General features: G+C 43.3%; 2 protein-coding genes across 2 annotated transcripts in view; both read left to right on the top strand.

Moving 5' to 3' along the window:
• LOC129336710 (probable ATP-dependent RNA helicase DDX60) overlaps positions 1 to 20,710 on the top strand; it is a 54,913-nt gene extending 34,203 nt beyond the window's left edge. The window contains exons 16-25 of the mRNA XM_054990002.1: positions 2,297 to 2,401; positions 2,524 to 2,724; positions 4,726 to 4,830; positions 5,191 to 5,332; positions 12,322 to 12,443; positions 15,254 to 15,401; positions 18,085 to 18,227; positions 19,166 to 19,317; positions 19,899 to 19,961; positions 20,054 to 20,710. Coding sequence (XP_054845977.1) covers positions 2,297 to 2,401; positions 2,524 to 2,724; positions 4,726 to 4,830; positions 5,191 to 5,332; positions 12,322 to 12,443; positions 15,254 to 15,401; positions 18,085 to 18,227; positions 19,166 to 19,317; positions 19,899 to 19,961; positions 20,054 to 20,153 — 1,281 coding nt within the window. The 3' untranslated portion in view covers positions 20,154 to 20,710. The remainder of the gene's footprint in view (positions 1 to 2,296; positions 2,402 to 2,523; positions 2,725 to 4,725; positions 4,831 to 5,190; positions 5,333 to 12,321; positions 12,444 to 15,253; positions 15,402 to 18,084; positions 18,228 to 19,165; positions 19,318 to 19,898; positions 19,962 to 20,053) is intronic.
• A 2,701-nt stretch (positions 20,711 to 23,411) lies between these two features.
• Positions 23,412 to 23,632, top strand: part of DDX60 (DExD/H-box helicase 60) — a 90,944-nt gene continuing 90,723 nt past the window's right edge. The window contains exon 1 of the mRNA XM_054989770.1: positions 23,412 to 23,576. The gene's annotated coding sequence lies outside the window, so the exon portion shown is untranslated. The remainder of the gene's footprint in view (positions 23,577 to 23,632) is intronic.

Raw genomic sequence — 23,632 nt, 5'->3', positions numbered from 1 at the left:
CATGTAAGGCACTTGAAACAAAATGAGCTAAAACTGAAAGCTGGGCTGGGAGGTAGCGATGAGGCTATGGTTGCAGCATTATGTAAGCATGCAGAACTGGGTAGCAGAACCTGGCATTGGCAGCAACATCATCACCTGTACTTGGTTCTCTTGCCAGCCCAGTATATGTTTGCCAGCACAGTTATTACCTGTTTTCCTGGATGCTCCAGTACCACCACTAGAGATGGGCACAATCCAAAAAAAATTGCCGATCCAGCTGATCATGGATTGGCGCCGGTGATGATCCCAACGAAATGATCCACACCGATCATCTCCCGTTCCCGATCCGTGGATCATGGATTGTGGAGGCCAAAGTCGGGCACGCTGCTATTCCCAGCTATGTGGGAAGGTGGGTGTTGGTGGTGGCCACCGGGCCGAGTGGGCACGGGGAGACGGCGATGAGCTGCCTCCCCTCAGGGGGCAGGGGGTCTGACTGCTCACCAGCGGCACCCCGCATCTGCCCGCCTGCCAGGCCAAAAAGGAGCGTGCTGGCGAGAAAAGAATGGTGGGTGATGCTGGCGGCATCTGTGTTTGTGTTTGGCCGTCTGTGTTTGGCCATCAGAGCTGCCTATCAGGGTTTGCAGGGATGAGACTGGAGTGCCCATGGCTATAGAACACCCTCTTCTCCCTCCCTCCCCTGGGTGTCTTCTCCCAACTGGTGACTGCTTTGCTGCTCCGTGGTTGGAAGGGAGCCCTGCTGATCAAGGAAAGCTGGGCTTCCATTCGGGTTTCCAGGGCGACAGAAGGAGGGGAAACACAGCTCAGGCATTCCCCTGGCTCCGTTGCCCTGGGAATAGATTACTGGTGCCTGAGTGTCTGGCTTCCCAATCCGAGCATGATCCAGCCCCGATCCATCCCCCTCCCGATCGCTGGATCATTGGCCGTGGCCGATCATGATCCGCTGAGTCACTATCGCGTGATTGCCATTATCGGGGTTTTTTTTGGATCGTAATGCGGATCGTGCCCATCTCTAACCACCACCCCAGTAAGGGTGCTGCTTCTCCTTCCCTGCTTTGTGGTGGATGGGGGCTTGGATATTGCCTGCAACCCACCCTGAAAATTGCTGCTGATAGTTGACAAATTAACATATCTACTTCCTGACAGTTTATCATATAATGCTGGTTAGAGAAAAAATGCTCAATAAGGAAAAATAAAACCCAGACCCACCTTTGCTATTTGAAATGTAGGTTGGCCAGGCCTGCATCTGGTTTGCCAACTGTCTGAGAATCAACTGATCTGGCCATGCTGATCCATGCTTCTGTAGGCTCATGGTTGGACTACTGTAATATGCTCTATGCTGGGCTGCTCTTGAAGACAACCTGGACACTGCAGCTGACCCAGTTGTTATTGGGGCTGGCTGCTGGGAACATACGTGGCCCATTTTGAAGTGCCATGTTTGTTTTTGAGTTTAATTGTTGCCAGTTTGTTTTTGAGTTCAGTTGTTGGTTTTAAAGCCCTTCGTGGCCTGGGACCCACATATCTGAAGGACTGTCTTCTGCTGTATGATCTCACATGCAAACTGTAATTGTCAGGCTGCCACCTGCAAGCTGTTCCCCCACTCAGATTGGACCACCTGATATCAAGCAGAGATGGAGCCTTTTCCCTCATGGTTCCCACATTGTAGCATGGGCTCCCCAGAGAAGAGAGCAGAACTCCCTTGTTTAGAAGTGTCAGTCTCCAGGTGAGGTCTGGAGATCTTCCAGAATCACAGCTCCAGACTACAGAGATAAGTTCCCTTGGAGAAAATGGCTGCTTTGGAGGGTGGACTCTATAGCATTATACCCACAGAGATCCCTCCCTCCTCTATCCAAACTCTACTTCTCTAGGCTCCACTGCTAAATCTCCAGGCATTTCCCAACTCGGAGATGGCAACTGTACCCTCATTAGACATTTTTAGGAGGTGCTGCAAGGCCTATTTGTTGTTTAATTGGCTATGAATAGCAGGCAACTGTTTGGGTGCAGGGAGAGGCATTTGGGATTTATTTTGGTGTTAACATATAATGTTCAATTATTACTGAAAGCCGCCTTGAGCCAAGAGGAAAGGTGGGGTATAAATATGTTAATTAAAAATAATAAAACAAGCTAACTGTTAAACACAAGCTACATGTTTGAACAAGCTAGATTTGCCTCCATGTTCAAATTTACTGGCTTGTTGAAGGCAGCAATCTGTTCCTCTGAAGGCTTCTGATTGACGTATGCAACATAGTATTAAAACTTCCGTAAGTTCTAACAACAGTGCTCATGTTGTTTTTCTTAGGTTGTTACATCAACTTCAACACTGGCATTAGGTATTAACATGCCATGTAAATCAGTTGTTTTCATGGATGATTCTGTCTATCTAGATGCTTTGAACTACAGACAGGTATGACTGAGATCAGTCCTCTAAAAATGGGGGAAAGGAAGTTCTAAGTAAGAATTATTAATGTACATAATTTTGTATTTATAGATAGGTCAGTAATGTGGTTTATTTGTGTGTATTTCAAGATGTCTGGACGAGCTGGAAGACGTGGACAAGATGTGATAGGGAATGTGTTTTTTTATGGCATTCCTCTGCCCAAAGTTCAAAAGCTGATGAAATCCAACGTGCCTGAACTTAAAGGCCAGTTCCCTTTGAGCATCACCCTGGTCCTGAGACTCATGCTGCTGGCTGCCAAGGCTGATGATAAAGCAGATGCCAAAGCAAAGGTGTGTGGACAGTTCCTTGTTTTTGTCTTTACATTACCTCACCTCTCTCCTGACATAACCTTTTTTGCATGTGCGATTTTTCCCGTGTTCGGTCCCATACCTCTTTGGGTTTTCTTCTGAATTCCAGATGATTAACTCCCCCTTTGGATTTCAATGTAGCTCTAATGCTGATTAGCTATTTGGGAAGAAGCAGCTGTGGTCTCAATTTCAGTCTCTCCTCTGAACATGACTGATGTTATCCTGTCTAAAAGGGACTATGCATATCCTGCCACAGTTGTGATGCAATCATGCAGTTGTTTATTAGTTGATATTGAATTATTTTTCCATTTGCTGTGGTTATTTCAACCTGCATTTAGTTATAATTAGTGTTACTAGCAGTGAAATCCTAAGCAGTTACTCCAGTCTAAGCCCATTGAAATGCTCTGTGTTGCTGCAGACCTCTTGCTATCGCTTGTACAATCAGAACTCCACTATAAGTACACTTTCCTTTTCACTTGTGCATCACTGGATCCAGCCCTATATCTTCTGCATACATAAACATAAGTGATTCAGGACCGCCGATCCCCCAACACACACAACCATATGCTGTGTAAGTCATTCCTAGAAGTGTGTGCAGGAATGGTTTGGCACAGTTACAAGGGATTGAGCACAATGGAAAACAAGCAGGCTTGACAGAAGGAAAAACATGAGGAAATCTCATGTAGCACTTTTGATTTGCATAAGAGGGAGTGCAAAGTCGAGTGGAAGGATGCTGCTTCTCCAGTTGGAGAAGGCTGATGCTGGAATGGGACCAGATTGGCCTATTTGAATTACAGTATTATGCATGAGACTTCCTGGTATGGAGGGAATGACAGCAGCCTTTACACAGACTATAGCTTTTGAGTATTTCAGTGGTTAGAGTGTGGGACTATAATCTGGGAGGCCCAAATTCAAATCCCCATTCTACCATGGAAGTTTACTGGGTGACAATCTAGTCTACTCTCGGCCTAATCTATCTCACAGAGTTGTTGTGAGGATAACATGGAGAAGAGCAGAATGATGTAAGCCTGTCTGGGCACCCATTAGGAAGAAAGGTGGGGTATAAATATCAACAACAGCATCTGATTTATATACCACCCTTCAGGACAACTTAACAGCCTCTCGGAGCAGATTACAAAGTATGTTATTATTATCCCCACAACAATCACCATGTGAGGTGGGTGGGGCTGAGAGAACTCTGGAAGAGCTGTGACTGTCCCAAGGTCACCCAGCTGGCTTCAAGTGCAGGACTGAGGAATCAAACTTGGTTCTCCAGATTAGACTCCCACCGCTCTTAACCACTACACCAAACTGTAAATAAATATAAATGTAAATAAATAAACAACAAACAATAGAAATATTCTCCAAATTCATATGACGTCAAAAATCTCAAAAACTCAATACAGAAATGAGACCATATGTCACATAGGACCAGTGCTCATTTCGAGGGGGAACGTGCAGGAACACAGTTCCGGCAGTTCCCCAAAGAGGTCACATGTCAGGTGGCCCTGCCCACCTGACTCTCGGCCATTTTGGGCCTGTTTTGTCCTGGATTGGGCCCGAAATTGCCCAGATCGGGCCTCTGATGGTTGGTGGATCACTCTCCTGCTCAGCAGCGGCCCGATCCTGACCATTTTGGGCCCCCTTTCAGCCATTTTCAGCCCCTTTTTGCCATTTTGGGCCCTGAATGGCCAGGATTGGGTCTAAAACAGCCAGGATAGGTGATGTCAGGAGGTGTGGCACATGCAAATCAGTTGTGCTAATTACACATTTCTGGGATGTCAAGGGACGTGGCATATGCTAATGAGTTCCTCCAGCTCTTTTTCTACGAAATGATCCCTGCATAGGACCATTTCATAGATATGCATAAATACTAGTGCTCCTTTGAAAACGTTATACATTAAAGGCAATTTACATGTGTATTAATATTTTAATTGATTTTAAATTATTTTAAATTAATAGTTTTTGTCTTTCAACATCTAGGTTTTGTCAGTGTTGCACCATTCACTGTTGTCATTCAATCAGCAAAAGAACAAGGACATGTTGAAAATATACTTTATTTTTTCCTGCCAATTTCTTCTCAAGGAGGTAATTTGTAAACTAGGATCATCCTTTGTCTTGTAAGCAGAGTTATTTTATAGGAAGAAACAGGGTTTTTTTTCTGGGAAAAAAGGTGGTGGAACTCAGTGGGTTGCCCTCAGAGAAAATGGTCACATGGCTGGTGGCCCCGCCCCCTGATCTCCAGACAGAGGGGAGTTTAGATTGCCCTCTGTGCCGCTGGAGGACAATCTAAACTCTCCTCTGTCTGGAGATCATGGGGCGGGGCCACCAGCCATGTGACCATTTTCAAGAGGTTCCGGAACTCCGTTCCACCGCGTTCCAGCTGAAAAAAAGCCCTGGGAAGAAAGAACTTTACAGAATACTAAAACCAAACATTTTCTTGCTCAGGGCTATTTGGATCAAGAAGGTAAGCCTATAGGATATGCTGGACTTGTCAGTCACCTTCACTATCATGCGCCTGCAAACTTTGCCCTGGTTGACTTCCTCACCAAAGGTTTACTGCACAAGTTATGCCAGCCAGTTAAGAAAGGTAAGGTATTATTCAACTCACCCAACACATATTATACAAACTTTGCTTTAGTGTTATGAAATAAACAGATAGAATGTGCCATGTTCATCAAATACATACTATAAAGCAGTTGCAGGTTTCTATTACATACTAGCATTACTGATAAATAGACTGATTAAGAATGTAGAAGCTGATTCAGTTCTCAGCACTGAATTTTATGGGAGGGAAGTTAAATTCAGTATATCATCCTGATCCAGTCCCACATTTCAGTCCAGAGCCAATCCACCCCAAGTCTTTTAGTCTCTACTTCTTCAACTTCTGGACCAGCTGGAAGTACTTTCAGGCATGGGGCCCAGTCCACAGTAGTGTGGGAGGACACCTTGGCAATTTTTACCTAATAAGAAGAATCTTCAAAACAAACAAATAGGTTTTCCAAACCTTTCTGTCTAGCTATACTGTTATCCTAAATTGGGGGTCTCCTTGTGAGTTGGGGGAATTAGCATACAAGGAAATGCAGCAAGAGGGGATAGCTAGAAGGATCTCCACCAATGCATACCAGGATCGTTCCCATACAGAATACTCTAATAAACAGGTGGGTATTCAACAGGAATGGTTTTTATTACAGGGAAATAACGAGTCAAACACAAAGAGAACACACATAGCATACACACAGAGAAACTAGGAAAGCCATGAGGAAAAGGGAGAGCAGCTTCGGGGGAAGGGTGATATTTAAGTCCTAGGAGAGAGGAAGGTCTGTGGAAGTAGCAACGAGGACAGCCATCATCTCATGGAAGGTGGAGAAGAGGGCTCAGACAGGGTGTGTGGAAGGATCTAGAACACACACTGAGCACATGGCAGGGCAGCCCAATTATAGAGCAAAACGTATCCTGGGACAAAACTGATGCCTTCTGCCCCCAAAACAATAGCTTAATGGCTGTCTCCGGAGGTAGATAATGAGTTGGGAAAGGTATGATTATGCATATCTGGGAGGAACTGTAGGTGAAAAAAGAGAGTTTGGTGACCTGTAATGGCCAGATAGGGGTGCTTATCAGGTCCCCGAATAGCCCAGATTTGGAAGGAGGGGTGAGGAAGGTACAGAAGGATGTTGATACGATAAGTAGAAGACCTCTTTTCTTTTATGTAAGTGCTCCTCTGGGGCATGGAGGGGCAGCTAGTCAGCTGGACACACCTTCTGATAATGTTCCAACTCCAGCAGGGATTGGCATCTGTCTGCCTAGTCAGGCAGTGTTTCTGTGCTTAAGGCACATGAGGAAAGGGCTTGCGATATTTCATATTCATAAGCTGCCCTTGCAATAAGGAGAAGGGCTAGGATTGCTAACAATGCCATTTATCTTATTCACAAAAGAGCGACATATTCATCTCCTTGTCAAGGTTCAGGGACGCAGAAAAAAAAATTCCACAATTCTTCAGGCAATTTTTTTGTCATTCCCAAGACTGAAGGGCAATATCAGATCGTAAACACTTCAAGAACTTGTGAGAAAGATACAATTCTGAGTGAAAACTTTAGCAGCCATTGTAGAGGCACTGTATTGGAGAGTGTCCCTCGTCAATCAACTTGACAGACATACTTAAGGTTTGCCTATGGCCTGTAGTGCTATCAATACATGGCCATACTATTAGTTCTTTCCTAGACCCCTCAAGTCTTCACCAAACACATCACCTCGGTGACGCAACTCTTATCTTCAGGATTATTCTCTCAACTGCAGAGTTTCTTGGATGAATTGGATTACCTTCAGTAACCAATATGAAGACTTTTATTTTTATTATTGAAATTATTTTGGTCACCTTAGTTGATGTCCTATGCTGGGAGCTGTGCTGGGGGAATTATCCCTGTTAATTGTTCTGGTGTTTCCAATGACTTTTAAAACTATCAGTCATGTATCCTTCTATACCACCCTGCTCGGAATGGGAAATTCTGTGCTGCACTGGTTTTGAGTTCAGAAGCAGTGGTGGGCAGGGCAAGAGGGAGGCAAGAAATGAAGCTCAGTTCAGAGATGCCATTGGTTGGAAGTTCAGCTAACTTGGGCTGTGGTATTTAACCTATATCGGACTGCCACCTGAAGCCTCGGGCTTTGTTTGGACTTGGCTTTGCTCATTGGTGGCCAGGGAGTACTGAAGCCTGGTGTATCTTTCCTCAGTTTAGGCTAGTGTATATCCCTATGGCCTTGGAAGAGTCTGACCTGAACACAGTCACACATGTTCTAGAAACTTTAACACTGGACTATGGAAATGTGTTCTGCAGGGTTCTAATCTGAAAAGTTTTCAAAAACTTCATCTGATTCAAATGTGACCATCCACCCATAATAATAATAACTGCGCTTATATACTGCTCATCTAGACAGATGAATGACCCACATGGAGGGGTGAACAAAGTGAGTGTTATCATTATTCCCATAATACAGCTGTGGAGCTGAGGCTGAGAGGAGTGGCTTACCCAAGACTATCTGCTGAGCTCATGACAGTAGTGAGATTAGAACAACCAGAATGTTGATTTGCATCTCAACTACTTAACCACTATGCTACAGCAGCCAAGCTTCTTTGAACACATAATACACTGGTCTTGGTCCAATTTCATTAGTTTCCATTTCATTCATGTGCCCAATATGAAGTAAGGAAGTGCAATCTCGGATTTGTGAACTGGCAAAATAGCTGAATTTATGCCAAATCTGGCATAATCTGGCTATGCTGGATCACATAAGAGTGGGGAGTAGAAGTCTGCTGGGTTGGATTATTTGGCTAGAGCAGCGGTGGATTATTTGGCTAGAGCAGCAGAGGTAGAGCAGCAGTGTGTGAAAGGCTGAGGCACAAGTGAAAGGGCAGTGGTGTGAATGGAGGAAAGTTCTGTGCTGCACTTGGAGAGTGGGGTGAAGCTGGTGCGCAGAAGAGGAGGCAGCAGTCAAAATAGATTCCCATCCTGCTCCTCCTTCCTGCCCAATCTCCAAGAGAGTCCTTCAAGATGCCACCAGCCACCTTTTAAACTCCATGGCTCTGGCCTCACCCCTCCCCGCTTCGATTTGGGTCTGGGATTCTCTGGTTTGACATTGGGATTCTCTGGTTTGAAGTTATTTCCTTTGCTTCACTTTAGTTCTGTTGGGCTTTGTGGGTTAAGCTTGCATGGCAGTGGGACTTGCACTGGGACTTGCACTGGGACTGGCTTTTGGCCAGGGGTTGCCTTTGCTTTAAGTTTGCCTTTGTCTGGAAAGCCTTGGAAATGCTGAAACAATGGAGAACGGCTGGGAGCAGCTTGTTCAGGGGCCCATAGAATCGGAGCCTGGGGTGCAATTATCTTGTAATTGGGGGAAAGGGTGTCTTTAGCGGACAGCCAGGAGTAGGCCCCCTGCAAATTGGGTGAAGTTTGCTTGAAAAATGACCCCTCAGCTCCTGGATAATTTCCTCATAGGGAAAGATGGCCGAATAAATTTGGAATTCTGTAACCAGATTAGAAAACTTGACCTAGATTTCAGGGTGTAATATTTTTGCATGTAAAGAAAATTGAGTATTTTATTTCTGTTTGTTAAAGTGGAGTTTTTAAAATAGTTGCTGTGAGTTTAAACATAGGCCTCTGAGGAGAGAAGGCAGTGGGGGAGGGAGGGCTGGATGGGTGAATGAAGCATGATCTGATTGGATACGAGCTGTACCCTAGGGGGAGAGTGAACTGCAGTTTTTAGTTAGTGTGCTGAAAGAAAGTGTTCATTCTGGGTAAAGCAGGAAATGTATTAGTCTCTCTACATGAGACGTCTGACACGTGAAGACTACGTGTCAGGAGATGCAATGTTAGCCAGGAAGGATACTTTAAAAAGATAGAGCTGGTGGCAGGGCAAAGGCTTTGCTATACACTGGAGCTGTGAGAAGGGGCTGTGAAATGCCAGAAGAGAAACCTCTGCCCATTATAACCTCTTCAAGTTCAAGCCTGGCTCTGGAAGGCAGTTCCAGCCCATTTCCTTTCCTCGTTGGTTGCAATCCCAAACAGTTGGGAAAGGTGAAATTGACAGATCCTTTGGGGATCTGAGGAGTGATATCTGTTGGTTCTGTCTTTTAAAACTACCCTTCCCATCTAACATTGCATCTCCCTACACTTGCCAAACACATGCTGAGGCGTCTCATGTAGAGAGATTATGTGGAAGCTTGAAAGGGGTCTCATTCTGCCAAGTTCAGTGAATCTCTGTGGTGTTATAAGAAATTCTGTTTGTCAGGCTAACTGTGTGTGCACCTCAGTCAGTCTGTGTATATCTGAGTGAGAGACTGATCTGTTTAGTTCAGGCAAGCTGTGTGGAAAGGTCTGAGTGTATCCCTGTCTGTGTAGTTATGAAGAGAGTTTATTTTGTTAGTGAAGACCTGTATGGGAAATTAGTCTGAGTGATTGTCATCTGTGAATATACTTTTAAGAAGAGATAATTATTTCTGAAACCACCAAGCTTCAGAAGCCAATACATGTATCAAAATTCTGCAACCATCATGCGTATGTACTCACAAATAAATTCTACTTCTGATTAAAATACCTCACAACCACCCTCACGAGCTGACTGTTCTTTCAAACTACCATCTATAACAAAGCCTTCCTGTACTACCAGTTAAGCAAAAGAGATCTAAGTCAAAAGTCTTTGGTGACAGCAAAAACCTTTTGGGAAGGCAGCAATATATAGGCCACACAAACACAAAAGGGAGGGTGTTCTCGAGTTACAAGCTTGGGTAAAGTAGAGGACCCCTGAAACTCTGTGTGAGTGGACATGTAAGGAGCATTTATTAGGACCAGGGCCCTTCTGAGGTATAAATTTAAGATAAAGTAAAGAGGAGCTGAATTAAAGGTCCAAAGGCAATGTTTTAAAATGGTGCTATACATCAGCAAAGAACAAACTATCCATCTTGAGTTAAGGGTAAAAATTCATCTCCTGAGTCCAACACATTTGTAAGTAAATATTCAATCATTGTTTTTAGTTACTCAGGATATCAGCACAATCTCAGGCAACAGTTAGCTTTAGCCACAAACAAATATTTGCCAAGGAAACAAGTTTCCTGAAGCCTGAAACTAGCAAATAAGGTAATTTAATTTGACTCTAAGATATATTGTAGCTCCCAAATAGCTCAAGGTTTTTCATTTAGCCTACCTCTGAGGAGACAGCACTCAGAGCTAAACCACACGAGACGAATTACACAAAGACGTTCAAGTGAGACGCAATGTTAGCTGGGAAGCGTAGTTTGAATTTCACCTCTCTCTACAGAGCCAGTTAGATTGCTCCTCAGTGGGTTTGTTAATTTCCTCTTTGCCTCCCAAGCTCTGTCAATTATTAACAAACCCTCTGAAGAATGATCTAACCAGCTCAGTAGAGAGAGGTGAAATTCAAACTATGCTTACTGGCTAACATTGCATCTCCCTTCACTTCAGTGTCATCATGTAATTCGTCTCATGTGGTTTAGCTCTCACTTTTTAAGATTGGTAGCTATGATCTAATTTTTCTTTTTTTCTTAATCTCTCCCTTTTTCTATCACTATAGCCTCTGGTATGGTCCCCACATTCTTTCCCCGTGTTATTCCAATATTGCTGCTGGTCCCTGCCATGGACCCTCCCAACATCTCTCTCCAAATACCTTGATTCTCTAGCTCCTTTTTGTCCAGCTCTCTAGCATATTTCTCCCTGTCAGATCCCCAAACCTCCTCCTTGCATTCTTTCATTTCTCTCTCTCATCTAACCCTTCTCTCATGTTCTCCAGAGACAGGCACATCTTTGTGCAGCTCTCTTATCAGCTTGGCCATGACTGAGAGATAATCAAGGGTGGTCTTAATAATTCTGGGCTCCTGGGCAGAAGCCCAGATGAGATCCCAGAACCACTGCCACCCCCTGCCAGCCCCGCTAGGGCCAAGCAAGGGATGATCCTAGCTCAGTATGAGGCCAGTGGGAGTTGTCACTGCCCCTGGAAAGTGGCTGGCTGAGCCCCAGATGGGGTGGGTGCGAGTGGTGGCAGCGGTAGCCTCTCTTCTTCTTGTTTCCCCCCACCATTGGACTTGTGTGTGGTGGGGCCATGGGCGTTGGAGGGCCTACTCAGTGTGGGGCCTGGGGAAGCTGCCCTGGTAGCCCATTTGCTAAGACCACCCAGGGACATAACTCAACATCTTAACCAAAGATTTATTTGATTAGGACATACCAAAGTAGATATTTATAGTATTTTTTCTGATTTACCAAATTTTCCATTGTCAACTTTCTTTTAAATTTCCTTTCTATCTTGCCTTAGTCTACCCATTTGTAGTTAATTAACCCTTTAAAGACAATAGTCTCATTATTTTATGGGAGAAATCCTGCACTAATCTGCAATTTATCTTTATATACACAAATTGCAGATTAGTGCAAGATTTTCCCCACATGTTTGACATGCATCAAAAAGACGCAGAGCTGGGGCTACATGTGTGAATGTGCTCCCAATGTAACAAGGAAGTTGTTGGGGGGTTTTCCCTCCTGAAAGGAGTTTTGTTGGGTTTTAATGCCATTTTACTTTGGCTTATTCTGTCTTTGGCTCAGAAAGTCCTCAAGTGAGCTTATTTACTAAAACACAACTTCCATAAATCAATAAACATGGAAGAAGCAACTGAGGATATAAAAGCCGTGTCCTCTGGTTGTTCTAAAACTATCTTCAAGGGGATATTGCCTTCTGGTGGTGAGCCATACCATCAGTACAAGAGGAAAAATACATATTGGGGAAGACCTGAACTGTTAATACAGCTACACTTTCAAGAATGGCCATTTTTGAGTCCTGATTGTTTTCTCCTCATGGAGAAGGCCTAGCAATATGCCAGGTTCATGCAACAACCAGGCTTAATGTGAGCTAAAAGTAATATATGAAGGCAGCTTGGGTGATATAGCTGGTTGTTTGTGGAAAGAAGGGACTTAAAGGCACCATTGCATGTATAAAGTATGGTGCTCTGAACTGAGGCTATACAGTTTCAATTAATTTGTCTTATTGAACACATTGAGCAGATATACATTCTGTCTTACACAGGTTCAGCATTTTTTTCTGAAGATGTAATGGAAAAATTAGTGCTGGTGCTTGCACACCTCTTTGGAAGGAATTACCTGCCAGCTTGTTATACAAAATACAAGAAAACATTTTGCCAGTCAAAGGTAAAGGTAGAAAAGTTGTGCCCCATTTTTAGACCCATCTTAATATGCGACTGACACACAGCTCCATCTTTCCATTCATATGCAAGGTGCTAGTAAATGACCGCATAAAGATTAACAAATTGAAATTTGATCCAGATAAAACAGAAGTACTGTAAATTGCGTATAATGGGGAAAGGTATTCCACTTTTTCTGGGTGGGGCTGTATTCTCTCTAAAAGAACAAATCTACTGATTGAGGATGCTCATTAAGCAGATAGCAGAGGTGACGGGAAGCATCTTTAACCAGCATAGCCTATATGCCAGTGTGGTGTGACAGCCAGCTTGGGCAGTCTTGTGAGGACCTGAATGGCCCCTGTTGAACCTGCATCCCTGTGCTTGGAGCAACCTGGATGGAAGTGAGGATGGGCAGGCAGAATGCCAGTGGGAGGGGTGGAGCTGTGCTGGTTGGGCCCCAAAGAAGTTTACATTATTCTCCATTTTATGGTCACAGCAGCCTTGTGAGGTAGATTAGACAAGGAGTGTGTGACTAGGCCAAGATAGATTTGCCAACATCCAAGTGGGGCCTGGAGATCTCTTGGAATTACATCTAAACACCAGATGATAGTTCTTCTGGAGAAAATGGCTGCTTTGGAGGATGGACTCGATGGCAGTATATCCTGCTGAGGTCCCTTCCACCCCCAAACTCCACCCTCCCCAAGTCTCCATCCCCAAATCTTCAGGATTTTCCCAACCCAGAGTTGGCAACTCTGTCACCCAGTGAGCTTCTAGAGCAGCATGGGGGTTCAAACTAGGATCTCCCAGATGCTGGTCTGAAACTGTTATCACTACACCAAATTGGCTTTTGTGTGGTGGCTGCTGTTGAACAGCAGTGAGCAGCCTTGATGGCCAGTGGTTATTGTTAGGCCTGGCTTTGGTCTCCCTCAAAGGCCAAAATTGCCCTGGGAGAGGCTCTGCCTTTTACCAACAGAAACAACATTTTTAAGGCTGGCAATATTGTTGTGGTTGCCTAGCAACCTCCACAATGGCCACTGTGGAAGGCATTTGTTTCTTGAAAGTACAAGGGCTGCTTATATTATTGTAGGTGGTTTATTTTCTCAGTGTATTTTTTAAATTTTAGATTTTTGTGCAAACCTGGGGCTTTTCTCAGAATGGTAGAAAGATCTGTTTTGTCTGTTCATAGCTCCAGTCTCTGGATTTAAGTATCCACAAGTTTGGCCACATTGACAATTAGACTGTGAGCAGGCTGTTCTTGGAAAAAGCATCTGTGAATATAACAAATCTGAATAAATCTGTATACATATGTTAAATAAATATCTATCACCAAATTTGAAAACTGCTTTAGGCAGCAAAATTCTTGAAAGAATGTGACTATGCAACCCAAGTATTTCTAGATGAGACTGATTATCTAGATCTTTTCCAATCTATGTTTGGCCTGATTATAATATTGAAATTGCCTTGATTGCTCTAAGTGCCGATCTATGACCATCAGCTGACAGGAGGAGTGTGTCCCTTGATGGTTCTCTTGGACAAGCCTAGAACGTTCATTGGTGAGGGGGTATGAAAACAATAAAGGGTGGTTGGATTCTCTAAGGGCTGAAATAGACAATACATTTCTTCACAAGTTGGCCAGGGGTTTCCCCAACTTGCCCTTGCCCTTGCTACTGATTGTACTAACCTCGCACTATGTAATCCGCCTTGAGTCTCAGTGAGAAAAGTGGACTATAAACGACTAGATAGATAGATAGATAGATAGATAGATAGATAGATAGATAGATAGATAGATAGATAGATAGATAGATAGATGAGTCGCCAGTGTCCTAAACGCTGAAATTCATTGGGCAGGAATGGATGTGATGTTGTCAAGTGGGTGTTGGTAGTGGTGGTGATGTCTATAAGGGGCAGTGGTGATGTCACATTGAATAGTTGTATTACTACTTCACACAACACTGGGTATGTACTGGGTTTCCAACTCTCGGTTGGGATATTCTTGGAAATTTGGGGGTGGACTCTGGGGAGGGCAGGTTTTGGGGAAGGAAGGGACCTCAGTGGGGTATAGTGCCATAGAGCCCACCCTCCAAAACAGCCATTTTCTCCAGAGAAATTTATCTCTGTAGTCTAGAGAGCAGTTGTAATTCTAGATCTTCAAGCCCCACCTGGATGTTGGCAACTCTAGAACATGTATCATATGGTATCTGTGCATAGACCACAATCATGTGGCTTTGAAGAGATGGGCTATTTAAAAATCCCTTAAAAGGGCTATTTACCAGCCTAAAAAAGAAAATCTAAAATATAGATGAGATTTTTTACCTCCCATCCCCAATTTACATATGCATAATCACGAGCAAGATGTGTAGAAGTCTTAGAGACAAACCACACAATATATTTCTCCCTGAGTTGGGTTGGGGTACAGATCCATTAATGCCACTTGGGGTCAGGAAAATGGCTTGGGGGAGCTGAAGACCCTCCATACCCAATGCAAATTAGGCCCAGGTGTGCTTGGGAACTCTGTTTCCACTAATGCATGTCTGACTCTAAGGAGTCAGGTTGGGAAACCCCTTGCCAACTTGTGAAGAAATGTATTGTCTCCTTCAGCTTTTCGAAAAAGTAATATAATCTGCAGTATGGCATGCTATCAGCTACCCAGAGAAAAGTTATTTGCTTATTATCATACTTTAATTAGTGTACCTACAGTCTTCTGTTAAGAAATGTTTCTGGTCATAAATAAGACTCAAAAGTGGGAAGATGCAATCAGTGCTGTAATTATTAAAATGGAAGATTCCTAAGGTATATAGGTTTTTCTGGTTATTACAGGTGTTTCTGGAAGATCTTCCTGAAGAATTTGCTGCTGCAGTAAAAACATATAACAGTAAAATAGAAAACAATTTTGGTTGTTTTCTTCTCTCTGCTGCCAAACTGGCTGACATGGAACAAGAATACCACCTTCCATTGTCAAAACTAGGTAATGTGATACATTTAGCTATCATTTTGTTTATCACTGCTGGTACATTTTAGTTCTTCTCATCAAAGAAGTACATGGTCTGGCCCAGGGGTCACCCAGCGAGCTTCATGATGGAGAGGCAGCACACTTGTATGCATGTGTGATGTATTTGGATTATTCCTTTAATATTTGTATTTGTACTAGAAAAAATCCCCCAATTCATGGCCTACTACAAGGATAAATAAAGATATGGAAGTGAAGTGAATGGCACTTAAAAAAGAGGAAGCACTTTGCTCACAATGTTCGTAAATGCCCTTGAAAATATGTGGTATTTGTCAAGTGGACGTTTAAGAAGAACAGATGGTCCAGGAAGGATATCACTTGTACAGTAGCCTTCACTCCATGGGTCAGAGCCCTCAAGCAAGTCCCACCTGCTGGTTTGTGAGGCCCTAACTACCCACCATTTGTTTTGCTTTTTGTAAGAGTTTACTACTGGTATCCCAAAGATACTCCTCCTCTTGTCTCTCCTCGCAAGCAAACTGAAGAGCAGCACATCAGTGAAGTTGGGTCACTCAGTGGTGGAGAGAATTCCTTTCTAGCAAAGGCAGAGCTCTTCCTCTTCCTGTCACTGTGACTATGCTGTCATGTTACTTCCTGCCATGTGTTTGCAATTCAGTGGTTCCATGCAGCTGCCTGGGGTTAAATTTGGGTCTTAAGTCTGGAAAGTTAAAGACCATTGCACTAGTAAATTTTTCTGTCCTATTTTATGTTGCTGAATTGGAATCTATTATTTTTATCCTACCCTGCTGCCAAGGAGCTAAGGGGGCATATATATGGTTTCTTCCCTCAGCTGAATCTTTACAGTAACCCTGTGAAGTAGTTTAGGCTAAGAGTGTGTGTGACAGGCTCAGGTTCACACAGTAGGATTGCCAGGCCCCCTTTATTTCTTGGCTGGGGGGGCGGGGAATGGGACTCAGCACTTACATTTACTTTTTTCTTGTGTGCATTTAAAGCACATGCACCATCCCAGCTCAGCATGATGACATCACTTCTGGGAGCATCATCATTGGGCAGGCCCTGGAAGTGTTCCCGAGCTTTGCATTGGGCTGATTTGGGCCCCCAAATGGGGGCCCAATATTGGCCTGGTATGGAGTCTAGGAGCACTCTGGGGCCCGTGTGATGACATCACTCCTGGGAGTGACATCGTTGTGCCGTAGGGATCCCAGACCCCCGGTGGGGGTGGGGGATCCCCCGTCCCTGCTCCCCACACCCCGCCCCCAATTACCTGAGCAGTGGGGGGGGGGCGCACCTTCCTTGCGTGCTCCCTCGCAATGCAGCGCACTCCCGTGCACCGCAGCCAGTGGGATCAGGCTCATTTTGGCCTGGATCGGGGCCGCTGCGGAGCACAGGAGCACTCCTGCACTCTGCAGCGCTCAAAACAGGCCCGATCCATGGCAAACCGGGCCTGTTTTCAGCAGCTGCAGAGCACAGGAGTGTTCCTGCGCTCCACAGTGCCCCCAAATGGGCCTGTTTCGGCATGGATTGGGCCTGTTTTGAGGCTCTGCAGAGCGCAGGAACGCTCCTGCACTCCACAGTGCCCCATTCTGCTGCAGATCGGGCCCATTTTTGAGGCACTGCAGAGCGCAGGCGCCTCAAAAACGGACCCGATCCATGGCAGAATGGCCCATTTCCAGCGTTGCGGAGTGCAGGAGAGCTCCACAGCACCCAAAAACGGGCCTTCCCAGGGGCCGTGCGATGATGTCACTCCTGAAGTGATGTCATTGCGCTTGTGGGGGCGCGTGAGCTCTGCGCGTGCACCCCCTCCCTAAAGGTAAGTGCCAAGCCCCTGTCCCCCCCCCGGGAGGTTGAGGGGGCCTGGCAACCCTATTGTGTCAGGAACATGCCCTGGGCGGCCCATTCCTGCATCTTTTCCCCCTGCTGACCAGGTGAGTGGTGGTGAGGGGTTGGGAACAGGAGTTCCCCTGAAAGTTCGTTTTCCCACCACTATCACTCTCTTCTACACCAAATGCAACTATAGGAAATGGCAACACATGCTACTGGAGAAGAAGGATAGGCCAACATGCCTGACTCCACAAAAAATGAGCGTGAACACAGTTTTAAAAGACAAGCCTAAATCTCCTGCAACACGACAAATGTGCAAGGGGCCCCTGAAGACAGGAAGCCTGAAAGCCAGTGCCAGCTCTGACTTGGGAAATCCTTGGAGATTTAGAGATGGTGCCTGAGGAGGGCAGAGTTTGGGGGAGGAGGGAGTTTAGTGGGGATGTAATACCATAGAGGCTGTTGCCTGAAGCTGCCATTTTCTCCAGGAGAACTGAAGTCTGTAGTCCGGATATTAAGCTGTGATTCTGGGAGAACTCCAGGCCTCACCTGGAGGTTGGCGTTGACAACCCTAAAAACCACTGATCTAAATTTTAGTGAAGTGGTGGGAAGAAATGATGTGGAAAAGATCTTGTACTAATAGTGAAACCAGACAAATAATGTTCAGATTTTAAGGGGTAAGAGGTAGTGCTTCCAAGCTCACATAAAAATAAGGTTCTCTTATTTGAGAAGCTACTAAGTTTTATGAGGATAAAATGGGATAACCCCATGTACTGTGCCCTGAGCTCCTTGGAGGAACGGCAGGATACAAATTGTAAATTAAGAGAGTTTGGGCAGAGCTGAACTTCCTGATCATTCTTTTAAGATTTTACAGGTAGAGCCTGTGAAGAATCGGACCTGGCATCTCATTTAATGAAGAGCACAAAACGAATAACAGCGATTTCACCTTTTGCATGCCTGCCTGGAATGATGGATCAAGATCTGTTCAATATTCACAATGTTAACAAAGTAATGCTATTTTAAAAAATAGAGATTCTGCCTACCAAATATCCTGAAGATGTCCTTCCATAGTTGCGTTAGTTTTACACTTTTCTTCATCAGCATACACTAATTAGCAGGTTATAACTAGCTATTTCGTTTTTGTTGTTCGGCTAGGGAACAGGAGATGCAGACTTATTTCTAATTTGTTTTTTTAAGTAGCCACTCAGACCAAAACCAAAGGAATGGCAACTTTAGACCTTAACTGAAGTGTCCCAGATTGTGTCATACTATATTACAGTAGTGAAACACACACACACACACACACACACACACACACACACACACACACACACACACACACACACACACACACAGACAGTTTCACCTTGGTTCCAATGTTAATACTAGGCATAATGCCTAGTATTGTCCAATGAACTATAATCATCAAAAACTCAAGCAACTCGTACAATATGATTTGTACTGCTGGCTTTCACTTCTGTAACAAAAATGTGACAAACAAAACATATCAATTTCCCAGTTCTGGATAAGGAGCTTCCAAATTTTTCCATACTAGCAATGGTCTTTGGCGTACACTGATATAATAACTGAAATTGCCATATGATGAAATGGAAATACCTGAATACTCTTTTCATCCATTTTTCTTTGGTATATGAAGTAGGGTTGCTAACTCCAGTTGGGGATATTCCTAGAGATTTTAGGGCACAGCTTGTGGAGGATGGGGCTTGTGGAGAGGAGGGACCTCAGCATGGTATAATACCATACAGTCTACCCTCCAAAGCAGCCATTTTCTTCAGGGGAACTGATCTCTGTAGTCTGGAGATGAAATTGCAATTCCAGGCCTCATCTGGAGGTTGGCAACCCTAAGAGTACTACAGAAAAACACACACACACACACATACCAATATGAAATGCTATAAATATTGTTAAATGGTTTTGTTTTCCAGGCTGTCTTAAGGACTATGGGTGTTAATGCCAGTAATGCCCCCATACTTTGGATTGAGAAGTATGATCATGTTGGAAGGAAAAGACCACTCAATGCTTATGCTCTTGATTTCTATAAGCATGGCTCCTTGAAAGCACTATGCGAAGATAATGGGTAATTGAGAGCTGAGGCTGTGTGTGTGTGTAAATTTGTCATGCTGTGAATTAAACAGTGTATAATTGGCTTGTCTAGGTATAGTTACAAAACACACTATACTATTCTTCATATTCTAATACTGTATAAGCTGTTATTACAAATCTCTAGTCTCATTCCTTTCACGCCAGCATCACAACCCAGTTTTAAGAATTAATGGTTAATTTTCAGGACAACATCAAACATCCTAGGAGAAGATCAGATAATTCAGGGGCGTAACTTGCGTAATTTGGCAAAAGATTGCACTGTGTATAATCAGTGCAGAGCAGATATAACACCTCTCTGCTTGCTATACAGTGCTGAAGCCAGCCCCTTTGCAAGCAACATAGCTATCCATGTGTTCAAATAAAATATTGGTGTTAAACTATTATTTTTGGTTGTTAGGGAAATCTGATTCTTTTTCTCACACTGTGTGTGAAGACTCTTATTGAATGTTCTTTGGAATGTACTTGAAATAGTGAGATCTGCAGCAAACTATTCTGTACATGTTTTTATTATTCTTACTTAATTTGGAATAAATACTGTTGTGATTTGTTTTTCAGATTAAACAGCGGGGACGCCTACAACTTGCTCCGGGATTTTTCACTGACAATCAAAACAATAGAGTAAGATATAAATGCACTTTATTACCAGTGGATTTTATATATACCTTAGATGTAATGTATTAATTTTAATTTTGTTTTGTTTCAATTTGCAGGGTTTCTTTGTGTGAACTATGTGAAGATGAGAATGACAATGTTGTGCTGGCTTTTAAACAACTGGCAGAAAACTACAGAACAAAACTGCATAAAGTGTAAACATTTCTGCAAAGTGACATTGTCTGCTACATCCAAGAATACAACTGTTTATTTCAGATCAGTATATAACATTCAGCCCTTTACACTGTGTCCTCTGCTCCTTGACCTCTGATCACAATCTTCGAGCTTTTTCATCTCCCTTACCGCGCCCATCAGGTATAAATATACACCTGATTAGGGGGACTTTGCAAAATTGTCTTGACTTTAATTTTTTCTGTCCTTGCCTTTTCTTCAGTGAGGTCATTGCATCTTAGTTTCTATCCATATGATTTTAATATAACATCTTAAAAAATCACCTGGATTGATTTCATTACATAAATTTGTGGGGGGTTTAATACTGTTTCAGCATCTTGTGGATCTGGAACACCTTTTGTGTTTTCATCATGATATTTTAACCTTACTCTGTTTTTTAATGGTTATTTTACTTTTAAAACAAATTTTTATTATAAACATGACACAGAATGAAATATTAAGAAAGAAAGAAAAGCAATGTTCTATTCCTAGTTAATATTATAATTAAAGGGTTTATCTCCATATTCTTTATAACAAAGTCAAAAACCACCAAATGTTTCAATATTATACTGTATTCCAATAGTCAATAATAAAATACATTGTTCTACAAACTTGTCATCTGATTTATTTTTAATGAGCTTTTAGACTATATTTATTTAGACATAAAAGTTGTCCAAACTCTCCTAAGCCTCTCAATCAAAGGAGTAGGTTCTTATCTTTTTCCCAAGAGAAAATACATATCTTAGCAGTAGATAATAAATTCACAACCATTTTCTCTTCACCATTAGTCCTCCGCAGTCCCTCTTTTGCCTCCATCGCAGGTATGGAGAGCATATCTGCTGAGGTAATCTCAGAGACTGAAGTATGACTGAAAAGGAGTAGAACAGCCTTCTCTTTCTAGCCTTCCATGGGCTCTGAGAGCATGTCTATCAAAACTGCCTCTGAACTCAGAAGCCTGAGGATGCCAGGAAAAGGGGGAAATTGCTGTAAGTATGTTTAAGGTGGCTGCAAATCTGCAACTCTTTTCACCTTTGCCACCAAACCTGAGCAACCTACAAACAAAAAGCCACAATGCTGTGTTGCAGGTCCCCACTTGAATAAATTTATGTTGGTTATCACAGAGCTGAATAAGGTAAAGAAATGAGAAACAAAAATGATCAAGTGGTTGGAGCACCTTCTCTACAAGGAAATAGTATGGTTTCAGATTTTTATCAGTTCAGGTGACTAATGAGAAATAACATTGGGCTTTATAAAATTACTAGCTTGATACCCGTGCTCTGCTATGGTATTTAACTACTTTAAATCCATTTATAATACTTATGGATATGTAACATTTTTTTGGTTTGTGTGTGGGTTTTTTTAAAGTTGGTTTTGTAGTATAATATCATAGTACCCAAGCTTCACAAAGGCGTTTGAATAAAGTGAAGTGTGTTATCCCTATTCATGAGTCTTGTACCATCTTTCTTCAACTGTCTGCAGTTTCCTTGACCTGATGTTTACCTCAGAACACAGAGTTCCACAGCTGACTAATCAGAGAGAGGGGGGAATAAGCAGGCAGGAGCCTGCCAGCCACACAGGAAAGCCAGGCCCCGCAGGGAGATTATCAACCCTAGTGAACTTTAACGGGGAAGACTGGGAGTTGCATTTTACCTCAGGACACATTCAGTGATTCCCAATAGCAACTGCAGACTGTTTAGAATGTAGGCAAGGACCAATCAGGCCACATATGCAAATGACCTCTATTCCAATGGGGGGGGGATGAGGTGTGTAATGTTGTGAGCCCCAATCAGCCCGCAAATGCAAATGACCGTGAAAGGCTAACCCAATCAGGGAAGAGTGGCCGAGTGGGGGCAGAAGCAGGCAGCAGCCTGCCAGCCACACAGGGAAGCTGTATCCCTTTGGGAAAACACTTTACCCCTTTTTACCCCCTTAGGGGGTGAATTTCTTTAAATCCCTTCTTAGTGGGTGTTTACATCATGAAAGGAATGTTCTCCCCAAACATCATGTTTCTAGGTCCAGGGGTTTGGGCTGGGCATTGATGAATCAGTCAGGACATTAGGAAGAACTTTTTCATGGTCAGAGTAGTTCAAAAGTGGAATCAGCTGCCTAGGGAGGTGGTGAGCTCCCCTTCACTGACAGTTTTCCAGAAGAGGCTGGATGAATATTTGTCAGGGATGCTTTAGGCTGATCGTGCACTGGGCAGGAGGTTGGACTAGATGGTCTGTATGGCCCCTTCCAACTCTATGATTCTGTGATTCTATTCTATGAGGACATTTGTCTTTAGATACATGGTGTGGAAGAAATGGATATAAAAATATTTTTGTCTCACTGCCTCATAATATTAGAATTAGAGGCAACCCCATTTATTGACAGTGGATCCATGACAGACATAAGAAAGTAGTTCACACATAATTGTGCATAATTAGTGTATGGAATTTGTTGTCACTGCTGTCCACTGAATCTGTTCCTGGATGAGTTAGCATTAAGTTGACTATCTTCCAGTCTTTTAATTCTTCAAGAGCTTTCAGGATATGCCAGTCAAAGTAGACTTAACTTGTTGATTTTCATTTCTCACATTCTCTCTTGTTATCTATATTTGATTTACAGGGTAATCCTGAACAGAATTACATCCTTCTAAATCTATGAAGTAAATGCATTTAACCCTATGAAGTAAATGCATTTAACCCTGCCTTGCTTTACAGTGATAATTCAGATGCCTTCCTTGCATCTTTCACAGTGAAAACTGCTATAAAGAATTTGTTCAGCTTCTCTAAATAAATCCACCATTAATAACCCATTCTCACTTTTTTTGTCAGATGGTCAACCACCTGTTTGACTGATTCCTTCCTTCCAATGTATACCCCCCCAACCTTTTTAGCCCTTTTACCCAGAATATTTATTTTGTAGAATGTTTATATATTATAATTTATAAAATTTCTAATCAAATGTGCAGTAAACTCAATCATGCCGTTAAAGTACCACAGAACTGATTTTCCCAAAACGAATAAAAGTTAAATACTACCAACAACCGGTTATACATTGCTTTAAACTTTTTAACCACAAGCCCCTCAAATGCTTTGTTTTAGCTGGTCTTATTCTCCACTGACATTTATTTTGGTCAGAATGTGGGCTTCTTTTTATTGGATGGTTGGGAGAACAACTCCCATCAGAGGCTCTTGTGAGAAACGAAACCTATTTCTCTCTCGCTTCCCAGCCTCAGGAATAGAAAGTATAACCGAGAGGCAGGGAGGCAGCCGCCGCGTCAGAACAGCTCCGCTTCACCGGAGCTGTCAGAGGGAGCTTCACAGGCTCTGAAGTGCTCAGGGAAGACGCGGCTACAGAGCTCTATTTTCTCCATCCGGGGATTTTGGGAACCAACTCCCCAGCGTCCTGGCAGGCCAATGAAGCCAGGCAAGTCGTTAGATTTGTTGCATAGAATATGCGATGGTTAGGAGCGGCGGGACGGT

Source organism: Eublepharis macularius, chromosome 10 (assembly GCF_028583425.1).
Source record: "Eublepharis macularius isolate TG4126 chromosome 10, MPM_Emac_v1.0, whole genome shotgun sequence".
Lineage (NCBI taxonomy): Eukaryota > Metazoa > Chordata > Lepidosauria > Squamata > Eublepharidae > Eublepharis > Eublepharis macularius.
Note: the sequence above shows the minus strand (reverse complement) of the source record. Positions and strands in the feature narration are given on the sequence as shown.